The sequence below is a fragment of the Gekko japonicus genome, unplaced genomic scaffold (assembly GCF_001447785.1).
Source record: "Gekko japonicus isolate JY-2015 unplaced genomic scaffold, Gekko_japonicus_V1.1 scaffold44, whole genome shotgun sequence".
NCBI classification, from domain to species: Eukaryota; Metazoa; Chordata; class Lepidosauria; order Squamata; family Gekkonidae; genus Gekko; species Gekko japonicus.
Window position 1 is genome coordinate 589653 of NW_015174845.1, and position 21414 is coordinate 611066.

Genomic DNA, 21414 nt, shown 5'->3' on the forward strand with positions numbered 1-21414 from the left:
AGTTGTGAGCAGGTGATTGGGCTCCGGCAGAAATCCGTTTGCTCTGGAGCCCCCTCCTTCCCGAGCGAAGGCACAAATGTGAGAGCCGGAGGCTCAAAAAATGGTGAGCCGGCTCACACTCACTTAGTTTAGAGGGAACACTGCTTGGGGCCGCCTGCGACCCTGCCGCGTGCTCTGCGACTCTCTATTACATCTGTTGGTTCCCTTGAACGTTTGTGAATGTACACCAATATCCTGTTTAGGAATCTGTGAACAAATGTTAGAGAGAAGGAAACCATAAGTTTTGCTGTTTTAGTCAGTGGACAGTCACAGCTGTGTGTGTGGGGGCTTATGAAAGGGGTGTCTCTTGCGGGTTGCATAGTGAAGGCCGCTGCTCTGCAGCAGCTGTATTAGAAAGATAACACTTTTTTTTCTTAAGAGGTCTGTTCTTCTGTTGCTTTAAGGCTTTCTGTGCTCTCCTGTGTTTGGCAACCCACAGCATTCTTTTATAGTTATGCTTCTCTGTTTGGGGAAATGCTTGAATGATAAACCTTTCAAAATATTAAACAGCTGTGTCAGATGTTGTGTTATTGCTGCTGTTCCCCCCTTGCGAATATGAAAAAATCCTAAGCAGATCAATATCTACACACACCCCCGTGCTGCTTCTGCACTGCGATTTCCCCCTGCATGGAAAGCAGGAAGCCCCAACGTTAAAGGGGAACATCTGCATGACGTCATGTTCACTCTGAGCATGATTTGTCTGTGCTGTTCACATGAACAAACATGAAGTGACCTTATACCGAATCAGACCATTGGTCCATCAAGGTCAGTATTGTCTCCTCAGACCAATGCGCCCTCTAAGCTGTGGAGTGTTGTGAGCAAAAATTCTACTTTTAGTAGCTACTGGCTGGCACTAAACTTGTGAGTGAGCAATTTGGCTGCTGCATAGATTAGTTTGCTCTGGAGCCATCCTTCCTGAGCTAAGACAAAAATGTGTGAGCCGGAGGCAAAAAACTATGAGCTAGCTCACACCTAAGCTTAGAGGGAACACTGCCTCAGACTGACATTGGCTCTCCAGGGTCTCAGGTAGAGGTCTTTCATATCACCTACTGCCTGGTCCTTTCAACTGGAGATGTTGGGGATTGAACCTGGGACCTTCTGCATGCAAAGCAGAGGCTCTTCCACTGAGCCACGTCCCCTCCTGTAACCCTCCCTTTGTACGTTTTTCTCGGGCTCAGAGGAAGATCTGCGGTGTGATTTCAGGGCAGTGGGTGTGTGGACACTCTCTCCATCACCACTATGGGGAAGGCTGGTGGAGCCAAGCTCTGCTTCGTGCGATGTCCCCCCCCCCTTTGGCCCTTTAAAGGGCCTTTTTACAACACATTAAACCAGTCCAAGGGGACAAGGAACAATGAGGGGTATGGGGATGGGGTCCAGGCTGCAGGGTCTGTACCCCAAATCTTAGATTGGAAGTTGTGTTGAACAACTATATGGCATAGAGGGGGAAACTCCAAGTGGATCAGTAGTGTGACCCTTTCCCCATCCATTGCTTTTGGGGAACCCTTTCCCCATCCATAAAATCTTGGATTTTATGTAAATTATCAAAGCACCAAATTTTATGTCAAGATATAGTGTTTTTATTATGCTGTTGTTTGTATGCATATTTTAACTTCGGCATGGCTGTTTGTTAGCCGCCCCGAGCTGCATATTGGATGGGGCGGGATATAAATCCCAAAAATAAATAATAAATAAAATAAATTTTCTGGGACAGTACCCTCTCCGTAGCCTCTCCCCCTTAGCTCAGTTAAGAAAAGTCTGGGGAGATGGTGTAGCCGGTGGAAACAGCAAGCAGAGGAAAGGTTTGAGTCCACAACTGTTGCATGCGAAATCATCCCTAATCCAGTTTTGGCATGACTGCATAAGGCCACAGGTCTGTGGCCGTAGGATCTCCTTCAGCCACAAGCAGAGAAAATGAGGCGTCATCAGCATGGATCAGGAAAGGGTCTGCAAGATGAATGGCCCTCTTATTTTTTGAAGGAAAGTGGCTTTGAAATACACTTTTTCTTCCAAAAAGGCTTGTTCACGATAGCTTGCCCACAATCTTATTTGGGCTCTCGAATGAGTTATTTTCATGCAACTTGGACTTTAATGTGTAAAGGAATTCATTTTGCCCCTTAGTATTCTGCATCTAAACAGATGACAATAGAATGCTTAACGTATTTTTTAAAAAATTGTTGATATCTCTGTACCTCGTTTATAAACTGCTTTGCATGTACGAAGAAAAACAGTACAAAAATATTAACAGATTCTCCAGGTTACTGAGCATCGGCTCCAACCCTTTCCCCAATTTTGTGTGGGCTGGGTTAAGCCAAGGATGAGAGGGCCCAATGCAGAGTTCCTGTAGCCTGTTCCACAACCAGCATCTCCAGAGGAACAGAAAGCGATAAGGATCAGTCTGATCAGACTGTGGCAGTTGTATGAGCACAAGTTGGAAGATTTGGTTTGGTTTTTAAAAAGGTTCTCTGTGGCAGAGAACTGCTGTTTAAAAAAACACCACAACACTTGGGCAGGAGGACTGAGCCAGTGTGAGAGAACTTGGAGAGCCATTGCGGCTCAAAATACTGGGTTACTGTGATACAGTTTTCTGGCTCTATATCAGGCCACTTCATGTTGGAGAGGCTGTGGCTCAATGGCAGAGCATCTGCTTGACATACAGAAGTTCCCAAGTTCAATCCCCAGTTATCTCCAGTTTAAAAGATCAGGTAGTAGGAGGTGGAACAGACCTTAGACAGCTGCCACCAGTCTGAATAGACAATATTGATCTTGATAGGCCAATGGCAGAGGGGGATGGGGGTGGTAGGGTGGCCAGGTCCAGGTTGGAAAACTCCTGAATATTTGGGAATAGAGCCTGGAGAGGACAGGGACCTCAGTGGAATACAGTGCCGTAGAGTCCACCCATTTTCACCAGGAGAACTGACGTCTGTAGTCTGGAGATGAGCTGTAATTCCAGGGGATCCCCAGGCCCTGCCTGGAGGCTGGCATCCCTACCGGCTTTATGTGTATGCTTATATATACAAGATCATACTTTTATGGGTACCTGTATGTACAGAAGGCTGGCTAAAATGTGTTAGTGAGTTTTTGATTTGCTTTAAGTGAGCTTCAATCAGTGGTATGAGACATTCTGTTTACAGACCCACTTTGGGGATCAGCACCGAAGGGTTCTGAAATCTTGTCAGACCTGTTGGAATGTTGGGAAGACGTAGCACAGCAAAGAATGGAGGGTGTAATGAATCATAAAATGGCTACCGTCAGCCCTGACCTGTATAGCCCAGGCAAGGCCAGTCTGGTCAGATCTTGGAAGCTAAGCAGGGCCGACCCTGGCAAGTACTTGGAAGGGAGACCTCCATGGAATACCAGGGCCAGGGTGCAGAGGCAGGCAATCAAGCTACCTCTCTGAAGTCTTAAGCCCCACTAGGGGTTGCCGGAAGTCACCACGACTTCCAGGCTCACAAGCACATACACATGTGCACACACAACACAAACACACAGAGACCAATACTCACCAAAAATTAAAATAAAATGGCTGCCATGGGGGTGGGGGTCCAATCACATGGTGTTGGGAGGTTCCACAAAATGTTTGGAGGCTCAAAGCCGAGCATGCAGATAGTTATTTCCAAATGTCCCTGTTGACACAAAGATGATGCCTGCTGGGATGTTCTGAAGTATCCCTTACCGTAATCAAGTGGAGGACAGCCAGTATAGGCTGTTTGCTTTTGGGAAGAAGTGCATAGGTGCCAGGATACATATTGGCAGGTGTAATGGTGGCCACACGTACTACATGGTCCAGTCCATCATTGACAACATACCTCATAAGTTCTAGAACATTGCCTTCTCTCTTTCTAGTTATAAACGTGGTACAGCTTGCATGTTTACTATTGTTTAATAGCTGCTTCTCTCTCTTTTTTCTCCCCCACTCTACAGTGAGCAGAGTATTTGCCAAGCCCGGGCATCAGTCATGGTCTATGACGATACCAGTAAGAAATGGGTGCCAATAAAGCCCGGCCAGCAAGGGTTCAGCCGAATCAACATCTACCACAACACTGCCAGTAACACATTTAGAGTAGTCGGAGTTAAACTACAAGATCAGCAAGTGAGTAATTCTGGTTTCCACCAGTATCTTCCTCGTCGGTGTTGAAATGAAACTCATGTGCACAGCTCCAAGTGCTCCCTGCTCCTCCTCCCCAGAAAGACACCACACATTTTGCATTTTGTTTAATCTGTGACCCATACTCCGGTATGAGCCTTCCTTTCAGTTAAGATCAACTTCTCAGGCCCTGGTCCATGTGCTTCCCCTTCACTTGAAGCTGGTGAATGCCAGGCAGAGGGCCTTTTCTCCGGTTGCCAGCCTGCCGGTGGGTGTGGGGTAACCCCCACTTTTGCAAGCTCTCGCCTGCAAATACACAATACAATTCAAATTTACTCTGTTTATTGATGTGGTGGTGGTGCAGAGGAGAGTAGTCATTAACCCACATGGAACATAGGTTATTTTCTACTAAACGAATGAAGCTTATTTGTTTAAAATTGTTTATAGAGATTCAAGATTATAGAGCTTGCTGCGTCTTCTGATGTTTTCTCCACTGGTGTTATGAAAAGGGGGGGAGGGCTTTCATGAATTTCTTGATATGAATTTGCTGGATAAGTACAAAGTTTTACTGTTCTTAGCACTGTATGACAAGAAGAGCCCCACTGGATCAGACCAGGGGTCATTCTAGACTAGCATCCTGTTACGCACGGTGGGCAACCAGCTGTCCCACAGGGCTAGCAACAGGTCATAGAGACCAAGACCTTCCCCAGATGTTGACTCCTAGCACTACATTTCAGAAAAACTTACTGCTTTTGGAAATACAGCTTCCCTTGGGTTAGTCACAAGCTCTGGCACAGCTGTCCTTGAAAAAGAGCACTTTATGTCAGAGCTCTCTCAGCCCCACCCACCTCACAGGGTGTCTGTTGTGGGGAGGGGAAGGGAAAGGAGTTTGTAAACCGCTCTGAGACTCCAAGTGAAGGGCGGGGTATAAATCCAATCTCTTCTTCTTCTTCTTCTTCTTTAGTCCACATGGCTAGTGGCCATCGATGGACATCTCTTCCATGAATTCCCTGCTGAAACTGTTTAACACTGTAGACTTTATTGTTAGGGTTACCAACTGCCAGGCTGGAGATCTCCTTGGAATGGATTATAACTGGTCTCCAGGTAGCAGAAATCAGTTCACCTGGAGAAAATGGCTGCTTTGGAGGGTGAACTGTATACCCCATTGAAGTTCCTCCCCTCCCCAAACCCCAGAGGAGGACAACCAATATGATGAGGGGATTGGAGCACCTTCCCTATGGGGAAAGGCTGAAGAGTCTGAGACTTTTCAGTTTAGAATAGAGATGACTAAGGTGGGACATGGTAGAGGTTTATAAAATCATGCCTGGGGTGGAGAGAGCTGACAAAGAGAAATTTTTCTCCCTGTCCCAAAATACTAGAACTCGAGAGCATCCAATGAAGCTGATGGGCAGTAGGTTCAGGACAGAGAAAAGGAAATACTACTTTACACAGAGAGTGATTAAAATGTTGGATTTGCTGCCAGAGGATGTAGTGATGGCCACAGGAATAAACAGCTTTAAAAAGGGATTAGATAGATTAACGGAGGAGAGGTCTATCAGTGGCTACTAGCCATGGCGAGTGAAGAAAACCTCCACATTCAGAGGCAGTCAGCCTCTGAATCCCAGAGCCAGGAGGCAACATCAGGGGAAGGCCTCGGCCTCTGTACCCTGTTGTTGACTGTCCAGAGGAACTCCTTGGCTGCTCTGTGAGACATGGTGCTGGACTAGATGGACTATTGGTCTGATCCAGCAGGACTCGTCTTATGGTCTTATTGTGGTCCTTGGCTATGAATCAGAGAGCCAGTTCACCTTCTGCAGGGTTTCGAAGACAAGGTAAGGAAGCAATGTTCCCTCTAAGCTGAGTTAGGGTGAGCTAGCTCACAGTTTTTTAGCTTCTAGCTCACATATTTTTATCTTAGCTCAGGAAGGATGGCTCCAGAGCAAACTAGTTTATGCAGTAGCCAAATCTTGAAATCTAAGCAGGGTCAGCCCTGTATTTGGTTGAGAGTCCAGTGTTGACTCTGAGTTAGCCTCCGGCTCACACACTTTTGTCTCAGCTCAGGAAGGATGGCTCCAGAGCAAACTAATTTATGCAGTAGCCAAATTGCTTGCTCACAACTTTAATGCCAGTAGCTCACAAAGTAGAATTTTTGCTCACAAGACTCCACAGCTTAGAGGGAACATTGCAAGGAACAGCCCCTTTTTTCCTTTCCCAAACCCTCCACATACTCTAGGGAAGGGAGAAACAGCACAAGAGCTTCGGCCTTCTGCAAGAGTCTTGAATACATGAAAAGAAGACTCCAATCCCCCCCCCCCCCCAGTCTGTCTTGCGTGCCAGAGGAGAGGACTCTACCAGAAGTGCTTGGTCTTGTTTCATTTGCATGGGGCTTTTTTTTCCTGCAGAAGGTGGAGACCATGTGAGTCTCTCTCACCACTTCCCCAGTGCTTTCTCCCAACATGCCCTTCCCTTTCACCTGGTCTTCTGTCACTCTGAGGAGTTGTGGGAGGGGGAAGGGTTTGCTGGTTGACAGCACGCCATGCTAGAATTTGTGGACCTTTGTCACTCTTTCGTAGATTTTAGAAAAGTGGCAGAAGCTTTTCTCTTTCAAAAGGTGGCAGCCTTTTCTCTTTCAGAGGGCCTTGTGGGCCAACTTGCTTGCTTTTTTGCATTCTTTTTAGCTCTGCTGCTGTTCTGCCAGCTGGACTCTTTTGATATTGTGGAATACTGTTTTTGTGTTTCAATTCTGTTTTAACTGTCTTTGCGGTGTATCCCCATGAATGTTTGGTCGAGGCCAGGAGAGCAGTGTATAAACGGAAAAAGAATGACCAAACAGACAAACAACTGGCTGTAGGACCTTGCACTTCTCTGCTGGTTCTATTATCCAGTAATTTCAAAAACAAAATCTAGCCACAAGAATAGCATACAATCCCATACATGGTTGTTCCCCCCCCCCCATAGAGGACTTTTTTTTGGAACGGTATTGAGGTGTGGGCTAAAGCAAATGTCTGTAAGCAAAACTAAATACAGTTGGCTACAATCAGCCAGCAAATCCATTCTAAGATTTCCATGTTATGGCGTATGCAAGTTGGGTCCAGGATCTCTACTCTACGCAACATTCACATATGAGTTCCTCGATTCCTGCACATGCTATGCCTGTTTGAATAATGACTGTAATGTGATGATGGCGCTCAAGTCTCTCTTGTGCACCATTTTCATGTACTTTAATGGTTTGGGGATGGGAGCATGCAACATTTATGTGTAATGCATCCGACACAGTGTGGGGGACCCCAGACACAGACTGCATGTTCTGTACTGTGGAAATCGTCCCTTGAGTCACTGTCAAAACAGGTTAACTTTCCTTTTGACTGTATATAAAAGGATAAGAAAATGCTAAAAGGAGATGGGGAGGCAGAGATTTGGTGAGTATCGTCTTTTATGTGATCTCTGTGAACGCATCTTTCAAAAGGTATAGTACTTCTCTCTCTCCCCGACAGTGATCGCTTCATTTACTTTTCTTTCAGTTTCTTAGTACTCCGCTCTGCTGTTTCCATTTCAGGTAGTGATTAATTATTCAATTGTGAAAGGACTGAAGTACAATCAGGCGACGCCCACTTTCCATCAGTGGCGCGATGCACGACAGGTGTATGGATTGAACTTCGCCAGTAAGGAAGAGGCGACCACGTTCTCCAACGCAATGCTGTTTGCTTTGAATATCATGAACTCGCAGCAAGATGGAGGTAGGGCGAACAAGCCTTTTTCTTCTTTTCTTTTCTTATTTAGTGTGAGTTGTCGTGTCGTCATGAGGTGCTTGCTCTCAATGTTTCTTTGCCTCACTCAGATGTTACCAGATCTTCCTTTCAAGGATGGGTGAAGACAGACACATCACATTTTTAGAATGGCAAAAATGTTCTCACTGCTTTTTAGAGAGGCAGTGTGGTGTGGTAATTAGTGTTTTGGACCCAAATCCAGATCCTCACACTGCTGTGAAGCTGACTTTGGCCCAGTCACTTTCTCTCCACCTAACCTACTTCATAGTGTGGTTGTGAGGAAAAAATGACTAAAGGAATACCATGTTTAGTACCCTGAACTCCGGAGGGGAACAGAAGGATAACAAAAACACTAGTTTGGTGTGTGTTTTTTTAACATGCTGGGTTTTTTCCCTGTTCTGGAACAAATCCCAATTCTGCAGGTTTTCAATTATATGACACCTTGAATGGAAAAAACCTAGTTATTGAGGAAAGCCTATTGGCTAGTGCAGGTATCCTCAACATATTTCCTGTGTGTTACAGTTAAGCATGACCTCATTCCCTGACATTTTGCTGTTGGCTCCACCTCTTGTGGTAGCCATTTCTGTGGCTGGCTCCACCTGCTGTGGCAGCCATTTTGTAGTTGTGCTCATCACCATGTGCCAGAATTCCAAAGGTGCCTTCAGGCTGAAACAGGTTGGGGACCCCTGGGCTAGTGTCTGTGAGATTAGTGATCTTCTCTTTCTGTGGTGTGTATGCCATGTTGTTATGGATGTAGCTAAAAATATCAGGGAGCAGTTGATGGCCATGGCTGGTGACATCATTAAAAACCAGTGTGATGTTGTGTTTACAGTGTCCAACTAAGATCTAGGAGACCCAAGTTTGAATCCCAGCTCTGCTGTGAAAGCCTGCTGGGTAACTTCAGCCAGTCCCTCTCTCTCAGTTTAAAGACTTCACTAGGTTGTTGTGAGGATAAAATGGAAGGGGGAGGAATTACATTGTAAGCTATTTTGCTTTCCCACTGGGGAGCAAAATGGGGTATAAATACCTAAATAAATTAATTCTGCAAGCCACAACCAAGGAAGGCCTGTGCAAGTGAAAGTCTAGAGATGCTTTATGGGGAATAAAAATGCCCCCAGGTCAGTATAGCCTTGAAGTACTGAAGTCTGGTTTGTGTCAGCAGATATGAGAAACATGTTAATTGCAAGTTAAATCCAGGTGGAAGCAGTGTCAGGAAAATAATAAGCAAGATACCTGGTCAAGGATGGTAGGAAAACATAACTGGAAGATAACACTTATTGGTTAATGGCGAATAGTGATATACCTTTTGCATTAAAAGTGAGATATCATTACGATTAAAGGTACACAAATCTGCTAACATGGTAAATACATACGTTTAGTGTATCTTATCTATGACTATATGGGCTAAGATAATCTTGCGAGAGTAGCGTAAGAGTAAAATCGTTCCTGGTTAAGTAGGACAGCTAGATGATTAAAGATTATTGTAATTTCTTGAACATTTATAAATAAAACAGTTTTGGAATTAAAAATCAACTTCTTTGATATTGACGTTCCTTGCCTTGGGTACCTGGCGATAAACCAACTGCTGCAAAAAGCTCCATAGATCTATGAATTATCTTCATAGAATTAACTTGGTATTTTTGTATTCCATTAGGTTAGTGTTAAAGGTTATTTTTATAAATGTATAGTGGGTGGGTATGTATACTGATAAAAGTTAAAATGGATGCAAAGTGTCTTTAATAGTATTATTAAGTGTTGTTTGCTTTTAACAGTATCTGAAGAAGTGTCCTTGCCCATGAAAGCTTATACCTTGAATTAAACCTTGTTGGTCTTAAAGGTGCCAGTGGACTCAAACTTTGTTCTGTCTTTAATGGTATTATTGTTGCATTATGCCTGCGATGAACATAGGATTGTTAGCATAGTGCACCATTGGCTGGAAGGTATATATCAGGTGTATGTGTGCAAAGAGCTGTCAGGTTGCAGCTGATTTATGGAGACCCCCATAGGGTTTGCAAGGCAAGAGATGTGCAGAGGTGGTTTGCGATTGCTTGCCTCTGCGTAGCAACCCTGGAATTCCTTGGTGGTCTCCCATCCAAGTACTAACCAGGGCTGACCCTGCTTAGCAGCCAAAATCTGATGAGTCCGGGCTAGCCTGAGCCATCCAGGTCAAGGCATTAGCTAGAGGGAAGCTAAATAGAAGTCGGTGACTCTTCAGGTGCAAACCTTTAGGCTCCTGCTATGCAGTCCATAAAGCTGTGGCCGTTATTGTATCCAAAGAACAGGTTGTCTGGCTCCTTCTTTCTTCACCTGCACTCCCTTTATGCTCCTGGGGCAAGGACTCACTTGACATGGTCTTTGTGGAACTTGGGGCAGGGAAGCAGGAAGAGGTGTCCGTGCGGGGCTTCTGCCCAGCCCCATGTTCAGGAGGACCAGTGGGCAGGATCCAGCCAGGGTTGGAGGCTGGCGTCTGCGAGCATCATGCTTGCAGGTGAGCCGGGGGCTCCTACCACCCACCCCGCCTCTTTTTTTAACTGGTTGCTGCTGGGCTCCTGCCCTCAGTTTTGCGAGGCTTTTTTCCTCCCACACTCCTTGCATTTCAGTTGTTATGAGCTGTGCTTCGGTTTTCTATGTTTTGTCCTTGTCTCAGCTTTCCTGGTGGTTTGGGCAGGGGGTCAGATCCTTTTGCAGGGGGGGCTGTGCCTGCGTGTCTGTCTCCCCTGGTTTGGGGACTCCCTTAAGGGGTCTTGGGGTGGAGCCAATTCAGTGGCATGGCCAGCTCAGGAGCTGGTGGAGGGGCTCTCACCACCAGGTGGCATAAGAACCATGCAGGGCCAGTTGCCACTCCACGGTTTCATCCCCAGCAGGTGGGCTGAGAGGTGGGGTTAATCAGGTGACAACCGGGTTGCCCAATTCTGGATCCGCCCCCACGCTGCACCAATACTCCTGTTATGAAGTCAGTAAAGCTGTGGCCTTTGTTTTATCCAAAGAACAGGTTGTCTGGCTCCTTCTTTCCTTGCCTGCATTCCGTCTATGCCTCTGGACCCACAAGCTAAATAGAAGTCAGTGACTACTCAGGTGCAAACCTTTGGCTGATTAAACTGATAGAAGGCCTTTGACTATAGCAAAGTTGCAATTCTGGACTTGAGCCAGGCTTATGCTACAGGTGGTAGGGTTGCCCTCCCCTTGTTGGGGCCAGGGGATTCCCCTGTTTTGGGGGGGCCCAACCCGCCACTGGCCAGTAGGGGAAGCCCCACCCCCAAACAGCAGCATCCCATGGGGATGCTGCTGACGCGATGACATCACTGGTAGTGATGTCATCACACTGGGGCTGTCGCATGCTGACACTCTAGCATTCGGGGGGGACTTTATGGTTACCATAGAGTTTTTGCCCCGAACACTAGAGTGTTGCCATAGAAGACTCCCGGAAAGGAGCCAGGAGCCCCCTGCTGGACATAAGGTAAGACCTAGCAACCCAGGTGGTGAAAAGATATAGTAAAAATATTGTCTACAGTTCCAACTAAACAAGACTAAACAAGGCTGTACAACCATGAGATATGTTCTGTGATCGGAAGCCAATACTTGATCTTTAATAAAGATAATTTCATGAAGTTGAGATAGATCTGTCTGTCTGTGTCTCTCTCTATCTAAACTGTATATCTAATGTGTCTCATCTATCTATATATTTAAGTGTGCTTCTTCTCAAGTCAAGTCCCGGACAGTGGGACCCAGTTCCAAGTGAAAGTGTTTAGGTCTGCAGCCTTTTATGATCCTCATGAAAGTTTATACGTTAAAACCGAGAGCTCAGGTTTCTTCAAGGATTCTTACTCTCAGTTGCAAACGTTGATCCAGCTGCCCCCATAGAGGAAGGACGTATGTACAGTATGTGGCTTCTAGTAACATGATCCTGGTAAGACCAAAAGTCTTAAATTCCAGATGCCAGCGTATGCTCTTAAATATTATATCAGTGACCATTAAAGGTTTAGAGTAGAAGGATTTGCTTCATGGGTTCAGTAAGCCTGTGGGCTCTTGTGCCCCAGGCGTATACAAAGACTGGTTGCAGACTGGACATCAGACTTGGAAAGCCTCTGCATTTTCCCAAGGAGCTTTAGATGACCCCAGTGTAACTTCTCTCAGCTCTTCGCATGCCCTCTCCAGTGACATAGGCACATTGGTGATGTTGGGGGTGACACTCTGGTTTTTGAACAAAACTCTATTGTTTGAAGCTAATTGTACCGTAGAGTTTTGCCCCCAAACCAGAGTGTTGCCCCCTGATGTCATCGACGTACCTATGTCACTTCTGGGTGATGTAGGCACTTTGCATTTGGGGTGGTAACCGGTGTTCCCTCTAAGCTGTTTTACCTGTCTGCAATGACGGGAAGATGATATTGGGCCTGGCCTACACTGCAGGCTTCTTGTAAAGATACAATGCATGTATAAAGGCATGATGTAGAATGCTTCCTTTCAAATAATGATTTTGTTTGTATCACAAACCTTACTGTGTTATTTGCTTTTCATTTTTTTTAATCAGTTTTGAAAACTAGTCTGGATGACAGTGAACCCTGGAAGGCATTTGTATTGAGGGGGGAGGCTATAGTCTGAGAGTGGCCGGTTTTTCCGTGCTGTGGTGGAACTTGTCATCACGTTGCAGCTGACTTATGGTAACTCCAGAGGGTTTTCAAGGCAAGAGATGAACAGAGGTGGTTTGCCATTGCCTACCTCTGCACAGCAACCCTGGAGTTCCTTGGTGGTCTCCCATCCAAGTACTAACCAGGGCCAACCCTGCTTAGCTTCCAAGAACTGACGAGATCAGGCTAACCTGAGCCATTGAGGTCAATGCAGCCATATTAATCTGTTACAGAAGAACTACTACTACTAAAGCTACTAAACTACAGGCTACTAAAATAATATTTGTTAAGACAGAAATGTTCTAGAACTAAAGTTCACCTTATCGGATGCATGCGTATATGTTCCTACCTCCAAACATACTCACCTAAGGCTATATAGAAAGAGATAACATACCGTAAAACCCCAAAACTGCAACCTGCTAGAGGTAAAGGCTGTGACTTTGCCATGAGAAGTTTCAGCAAGGTGTGGATAGTGATGGTTCACAAGAGCAGTGAGAGGTGATAACACAGTTAACAGCCAACCACTGCTCTTGTGACTGGTGGTGTGTGTTTGTCTTGTACACGTCTGTCAAATCAGCCAAAGAGCGATTAACACTTGGAATTCACTGCCACAGGAAGTGGTGGCGGCTACAAGCATGGATGGCTTCAAAAGGGAATTAGACAAGCATATGGAGCAGAGGTCCATCAGTGGCTATTAGCCACAAGGTATAGATAGGGACTCTGGGGCAAGTGATGCTCTGTCTTCTTGGTGCTAGGGGGGTCAACAGTGGGAGGGCTTCTAATGTCCTGGCCCCACTGGTGGACCTCCTGATGGCACCTGGTATTTCTGGCCACTGTGTGACACAGTGTTGGACTGGATGGGCCTTTGGCCTGATCCAACATTGGCGTCTCTTATGTTCTTATGTTCTAACTATTTACATGTATCTCTATAACTATCCCACTTCAAGCATCTAATGCAGTGGGTTTTATTTAGGATTGCCAGCCCCCCCTGGCCACCAGCAGGAAATGGTGGGGGGTCCCTCAGGTTGGGAACCCTATTTGTATAATTGTTGTCATACCCCAAATTGGACTGTTATTCACAAAGACTGGATTCAAGTTTTAAACACAGTTTCGTTGCCAGTCTGCAGCTCACAAAACAGAATGGCTTTGACACAGGACTTTGCACTGTTGTGTAGACAATGCTAGGAAAACATTTTTTTAAATTAAAAAAAATATGATTTCATAGGATCAGAGAGCTGGAAGGGACCTCCAGGGTCATCTAATCCAACCCCCTGCACAATGCAGGAAATTCAGAAATACCTCCACACTCCCAGTGACCCTGTTCCATTCTCAGAAGATGATAACAAAACTCCAGGATCCCCGGCCAAACTGGCCTGGATAAAAATTGCTTCCTGACCCCAAAGTGGCCGTCGGCATTTCCCTTAGCGTGTAAGAAAGGGCCATGAGAACTAAGCACTGAGGCAACCCTTCCTGTCCCCAACTTACATTCTACACTACACTCAGGTTCACCCCTGTAATTATCTCGGGGTATTTTTTGTTTCCACATAACACTGGGGTCACCCCGGTTTCGCCCCATACTTGTCCCAGGATAAACGGATGCTGTTATAACCAGGGATAAATGCAAGGTATCGTAACTTGAACTCTGATAAAACCAGGGATGAGATTCAAGAGTGGAAAGGATCAGCATTGCTGTCAGATGGCTATCTAGCCTCTGCTTAAAAACCTCCAAAGGAGGAGAGCCCACCACCTCCCGAGGAAGCCTGTTCCACTGAGGAACCACTCTAACTTTCAGGAAGTTCTTCCTAATGTTTAGCCGAAAGCTCTTCTGAGGTTCCTTTCCGCATGTTCCTTTCCGCATTTTGTAATGTCAAAATTTTGTGATGTCAAAATTGCAATCCAGGCATAGCACTGGTGAAAAAAGAAAACATGACAAAGGGTGACTTCTGTTTTTTAGACAAGTCTTGGATGCCTTCTATTTTTAACATTTGCTTGCATTTCTCGATGCCGATTGTTTAGGCACTTGCAGGGCCCTACAGTGTCACTAATGCCAAACACTTGACTTAAACAGCTTACTTGATTCAAACACCCACTTGTATGGCCTAAAATTAATCAGTATGATGGTTGAGGGGGAGTGCTTGTACAGCTCTTAGCATGCTTTCTACAGAGCCTGTTTGTTTTAACCGCAGTTAAACTTTTTTTGAAACGGCATGTTTTCCGGGGACCTGCTAACCTTACGTTTAAATGTAGAATGTTAACAAATGACAGTTTTCTGCCAATTTAAAACAGTCTTAGTAGGGTTTGGCTTTTGAATTTACAGGCATATGTTTAAAAATTCCACAAAACAAGGGCCATTCTTCTTTTTAAAGGAATGCTACCCTAAGGTCTGCCTCATGAGCCAGGGAAGTGCTGAAAACGAATAGGATTATTCCATCTCAGCCATCTCTGTCAGACAATTCCACAGGGACTTCTTCCTGTTGTATATTGGGGATCACACAGAGCCTTTGGTAAAGCCCTTGACGTCGGGACCATTATTTCAACAGGCGCTGACTGTCGTGCTGTGGCATTCAACCAGGAGGGCACAAAAATCCTGAGGGAAAATATCTTTTTTCCCTCACCTTGAAGAGAAGAAGAAGGGATTGGATTTATACCCTGTCCTTCATTACCCAAAGGAGTCTCAGAGCGGCTTACAATCCCTTTCCCTTCCCCTCCACACAACAGACGCCATGTGAGGTAGGTGGGGCTGAGAGAGCTCTGACAGAAACTGCTCTTTCCAGAACAGCTCTGAGAGAACTTGTGGCTGACTCAAGGTCACACCAGCAGCTGCATGTGGAGGAGTGGGGAATCAAACCCAATTCTCCCAGATAAGAGTCCGTGCTCTTAACCACCACACCAAACTTGCCATGTAATGCTATCATATGGCAGCGTTCTTGTTAAAATAGGAACTTATTTCTGCTAATGCAGAGCTGCAGACTGCTTAGGGGTGTTTTTTTCCCCCCTGAGAACATTCAGCATGGTTTAACTTTATCCAGAGATGACAACAGCCCAAAGTCCAGGGAGTCTAGCTAATTTTGATTAGAGTTATTTTTAGAGTTTTTATTTTTGTAATAATCTGCAATAGAGACATGAATAGTAACAAATCAAACCCCAGACAAAGCAGTTAAGGGGATACCTGACCCAGACCCACCATACAGGAGGACAGAGGTTAACCCTTTTAACCCCATGCAGGTTTCCTGGTCTTCTGTCCCCCGTTCCCCCCTCCCACCCCCTTCCAGGTCTGCTAGTGTAATATAGAAGCTGGACTGTATGTGAAGAAGTGGTTTCAAATCCTCTTTCATCAGCTGTGAAGTTCGCTAGATGACCTTTCACCGGGCACTCTCTCTGCAGTATCAGGTGGATAAAATGGAGTCAGGGGGAACCATATATCCCACCCTGTGGGAAGGGTGGGATAAAAATGTAATAGGTGGATCCGAGGCCTGGATGCTTGTTTGCAGAGCTCCAGAAAGCTCGAGTGCTGGCACAGTCGAATCTGTGAGATCTTTCCCTGACTTATTTTTGCAGCATTTATGTGCACTCCTTGCAGTAATGGAGGACTTAACATTGCCAGTGGGTATGGCAGCAGCTTTTCTATGGTGTGTGCGTTTTCAGAGTTCGTAGAACGGGGTAAGGTGCAGAAAAGTGCAGACCCAAAAACAATTGGGGCACCATGCCTGTGAGAAACCGTTTCAGCATTTGTGGCTTTTTAGTTTAGAATAAGTGTGATTGTTGTGGAATGAGATTTTTGTTCCCCTCCCTTTCCCATAACCCTAGAAACTGGGGTCGCTCAATGAAATGGAGTGGCAATAGATTTGGAACAGGCAGAAGTACTTTGTCATACAATGCATAATGATAGAATTGGTGGCTACTGAATTCAATGGAAGATGGGGGTGTGTCTATCAATGGCTTTCAGTCATGATTGTGAAATAGAACCTCCAGTGTCAGAGGCAGTTGCTTATGGGCAAATAATAGAGGAAGACAGTTGCCTTCATGCCATGATTGTAAACTTCCCAGAAGCCTCTGGCTGGTTACTGTCAGAAACTGGAGGTTGAACTATTCAGAGTGACCTTTGTTCAAGTTTGGTGTAGTGGTTAAGTGCATGGACTCTAATCTGGGAGAACCGGGTTTGATTCCCCACTCCTCCACTCGCAGCTGCTGGATGACCTTGGGCAAGCCATAGTTTCTGTCAGAGCTCTCTCAGCCCCACCTACCTCACAGGGAGTCTGTTGTGGGGAGGGGAAGGGAAAGGAGTTTGTAAGCCGCTCTGAGACTCCGAGTGAAGGGCGGGGTATAAATCCAATCTCTTCTTCTTCTTCAAGTCCTCCTCATCTTTTTAGCACCACTGTATGTTAAAGGTCTAAGACATCATATCTCAAAGAAAGCTGAGTTTGTCTCCCCCCCCCCAAAAAAAAAACACCTTTGTCATTCTGATCCAATTTAAACATGTGCAAGGTGAAAATTATGTTTTCAACTTTAAAATGATGTTACTGCAGTGGCTCTTTTCGCATGTGTTGAGATCTTGTTGAGTGACAAGCACAGCATAAATGGAAACTATTACAGCATCAGATCCCACATTTTGCCAAAAGAACAAGGTATCGTATAAACTCTCCCACACTTTCATCTAAACATTTTTGGTTGTTACGCTTGAGTCCATTAAAAATGGAATTAAACGTCTTTCTGTTTTCCTGAAATGTTTGATACCATCAGCACTGGTTAGGTCTTTTCCTGTGAATAACTTTTTTTGCCAGTTGCATATGTTCCTTTTCTGCTATTCGAATCGACGCTAGTGCCATTTCTTTTAGTTGGCTCTTCGAGTTTAATAACTACAAAGCCACGATTTGAAGGAAAAGAGGAGAAGGGATCGTCTTTATAAAAGTATATAATACGTTGGCTTGGATCTGGTGAAGTGTTTCTGCAGAGGGATTTCCATCTTTTTTTATCTTTATTAAAACAAACGAACAATGAAAGGAAATATAAAATACAAAGATACGTAAAATACATAACCATCCCTTTCCATCGAAGGATTCCCATTTATGGAGTTAGAAGGTAGGCCTGTTGGTCTGCAGCGGGGGAGATAGATTCGAGTCCCAGTAAAACCTTAGAGACCAACAAGATTTTGAGGGTGTACGCTTTCAAGAGTCAAAGATCCCCTTTGTCATATACTCTATATGGAATGTTAATTTGGTTTATCCTCCCCACCCCCAGCTGAAGTTAAAATCCCCCCCCCCCCAAATGCTGCTTCAGGCGGGATAGGGGGCAAATTGGGACTGGAGGGGGCAGAGGAGGTAAGAAAGTCCCATTCTGCTAAGCCAGTTTGGTGTAGTGGTTAGGAGCGCGGACTCTAATCTCCTTTCCCTTCCCCTCCCCACAAACGACACCCTGTGAGGTAGGTGGGGCTGAGAGAGCTCTTGAGAGGACTGCTCTTGAGAGGACTGCTCGTGAGAGAACTTGTGACTGGCCCAAGGTCACACCAGCAGCTGCATGTGGAGGAATGTGGAGTCAAACCCAGTTCTCCCAGATTAGAGTCCACACTCTTAACTACTACATCAAACTGAGAATGAACCTTCTTGGTCTCAGTACCAACATTTTGGAACTTCCTCCCCCAGAAGATTTGTCTGTCTCCATCTATTGTTATCTTCTGCCAGCTGGGGAAAATGTGTCTGGCATACTCCTGTAACTGTTATTGTGGTCATCCTTTTGTTGTTTATAAGTCTTTGCTTTTACAAGGAGGCACCATTCTCCTTGTATATTGCAGTACAGGAAGAAAAATTACGGCTGTTTGAATGGCTCTCATTCTGCTCACTGGTAGCAAACAGGGAGCTGTTTGGGGGGGGGGGGTTTGCCAAGGAATTCATGAGCAACTTGAGCCTGTTCATTGGGTTACTTTTTACATGTGCAAAGTACACTACAGTACAACTGTACTTGCTCTGTACTGTACTGTTTAATGATTGCTTTTATGTTGTTTTAACTGTTGTTATGGCAATTGCCTCTGTTGTAGCCGCCCTGAGCCCGTTGGGGAGGGCGGGGTACAAATCTAATGAATAAATAAATAAACTGACAGCCCAATGGCAGTCCTAATTTCTTCCTCCCAGTCTTTTCATCGCTGCTCACCGCTTGGCAGCCAATTGTATAAATAAACAGTGAGCAAATAAATTGGGAAGCCAGTGATTATAAATAAGCACTGTATTTATAAAAGAAATTCTTACTCTTTGATGCTTGTATATTTTTGGGTCTCGTCAAGCTTATTTTTCACATGTACATTTTTGCTCGGCCTTTTGAGAGCTGTTGTAACCCCCCATCCCGACACCTGACCCAGCCATCCATGATTTCCCCTACTGTGCAGATGCAAAAGCAGCTTGCAGTACTCAGTCTGGGCTGCCTTAGTCCATTTCATTTATTAGCTTCATTGACCCAAGGACTTAAGCCAGACATGCAAACAGCAACTATAAAATGCGTTACATATAATTTAGACCAAACGTCTTTACAGTAAAAACTAGTAAACATACTCTCGAACAGTATTATCAGACCACATTTTGTAAACTGGGCTGCCTTAGTGACTAATCATCCCCAAAGTTGTTTGGCAGTTGTGGACTTAGAGTTGCTAACCTCCAGGTGGTGGATGAAAAATCTCCTGGGATTACAACTGATGGCAGAGGTCAGTTCACCTGGAGAAAATGGCCACTTCGGAAGATGGACCCTGTGGCACTGCATTCAACTGTAGTCCCTCCCCTCCCCAAAACCCCGCCCTCCTCAGACCCCACCCCCCAAATCTCCAGGTATTTCCCAGCCCAGATCTGGTAACCCTCTGTGGACAGCAGCGAGCGCAGGTGATCCAAGGCTCAGCTCAAGAGTGCAGTTTGCGTCATCCCTAAAAAAAACCACTGGAAGGGATAATAGTATGATAATTTAAAAAATAATAATGATATCATTATTTGTATAACAAATATTGGCATACCCAGTGACTTACACAGTTGCATACCCACACACACCCCTCCCAAGATTTCTATGGGCCTATAAAGACTAAAAGGTTCAGTGAAACAATTTCATGGCATTGTCGTCAGATTCTTGTGGCCCTTGAAAGACTAACAGATTTATTGAAGTGGGCCGTAGTCCAGAGAATCTTAAGATTCTCTGGACTACGGCCCACTTCAATAAATCTGTTAGCAAGATTTGAGTCCAGTAGCATCTTAGAGACCGACAAGATTTTGGGGGTATACGCTTTCAAGAGTAAAAAGCTGCCTTTGTTTATTTATTTATTTTTCGCATTTATACCCCGCCCTCCCCAGTGGGCTCAGGGCGGCTTACAGGGGCAAGGCAAAACCTTGCCATAATAATGACATAATATACATAGTAATTTAAAAACATATAATCCATCTTAAAACATCGTAGGTTAAAACATGGTGCTCAATAATTTCCAAAGATCCAAAGATGGCAAATCATAGGTCCGAAGTTCCGAGTGGTACTTCCCACGGCTTAGGGCTTCTTCAATATTAAGATGTTTCTCATCCAAGCCATGGTGGTGGTGGTATAGTAGAGGCGGCGGCTCCTAATCAAAGGCCTGGCCGAAGAGCTCCGTCTTGCAGGCCCTGCGGAACTGCATAAGGTCCCGCAGGGCCCGGATCTCCCCTGGGAGCTCATTCCACCAGGTAGGAGCCGCCACCGAAAAAGCCCTGGTCCTAGTAGCAGCTAATTTGATGTCCTTGGGGCCCGGGATGACTAATAGATTTTGGGCCCCTGACCGTAGTGCTCTTGGGGGAACATATGGGGATACTTTGACTCTCAAAAGCTTATGGCCCTCCAAACCTTGTTGATCCCTAAGGTGCTACTGGACTTGATTCTACGTATCCTACTGCTGACCGATGTGGCTACTCTCTGGAACTTTGCAAATGGAAATCCTTCCATGTATTTCAGTAAATCTGTTAAGGTGCCACAAGACACCCATTTGCTTTTGCGTATCAGAGTGGCATGGCTGTCCCACTAAAATGTGTAGACAAAATAGGCAGGTTCATTCTCTCATGGAGCGTACAGTGTGAACCAAACAGTGCCCTTAAAACTACTGCCCTTGCGGTGCTGCCCTCTAGCAGGATTGTAGACTCTCTCCCGTGCCACATACACGAGCTCTCGCCCTTGTTCTTTCAGGAAACAACACAATTTGAAACTATTCTTTTTGTTTTATGAATTGACTTACTGCTTTTCTATTTATCTTAATATCCAAAGTGACGTACAAGGAATTTTTTTAAAAAAATCCTACAATTCCACAAAAAGTGTGTTAAACTATGCAAATGAAAGACACACAAAGCTAGTTTTCTCTTAGGTGCACATGGTAAAACAGTGACAAAAACACACACCTACAGCTCAAGTTTTGTTTGGGATTAATCTGAAGATTCGCACAGTTCCATTTTGAGTTTGAAAACAGCGCTTTCATGAGATGCGCTGTCTGAGAATAATCCAAACACATATCATTTTTCATTACTATGAATGGTTGTAGCTTTTAAAAAAAAGTTTGTTTTCTTCCTGGAATGTGATTCCAAACAATCAGGAATCGTGTGCCCAGGATGATGATGACATAACACCATGTAACCAGCTGCATTTATCATTTATTTATTTATATTTATGAATCGCCTCACCCCTGCTACCGCAGGGCTCTGGGCGATGTGCAACCAGAGATAAACCAAGATAGAATTAATTAAAACCTTAGTACAAAATTAAGGATGGCAGGCAGATGGAGGCGGATGGCGAGAGGCCCATCTGCCTCATGGTGCCAAGAGAGGACCGCATGTCCCTCTCTTGGTGCGTGCAGGTAGAGAGCAAGTCTTCATTCAGAGTGAGAGAGAAGCAGGAAAAGGGAAATTGGTCCCTGAGATCA

General features: G+C 45.1%; 1 protein-coding gene across 6 annotated transcripts in view; it reads left to right on the top strand.

The window, feature by feature from the left end:
• EVL (Enah/Vasp-like) overlaps positions 1–21414 on the top strand; it is a 189412-nt gene that overhangs the window by 76349 nt on the left and 91649 nt on the right. For all 6 annotated transcript variants that reach the window (XM_015424456.1, XM_015424458.1, XM_015424451.1 and 3 more), the window contains exons 2-3: positions 3961–4129; positions 7680–7860. In XM_015424456.1, coding sequence (XP_015279942.1) covers positions 3961–4129; positions 7680–7860 — 350 coding nt within the window. The remainder of the gene's footprint in view (positions 1–3960; positions 4130–7679; positions 7861–21414) is intronic.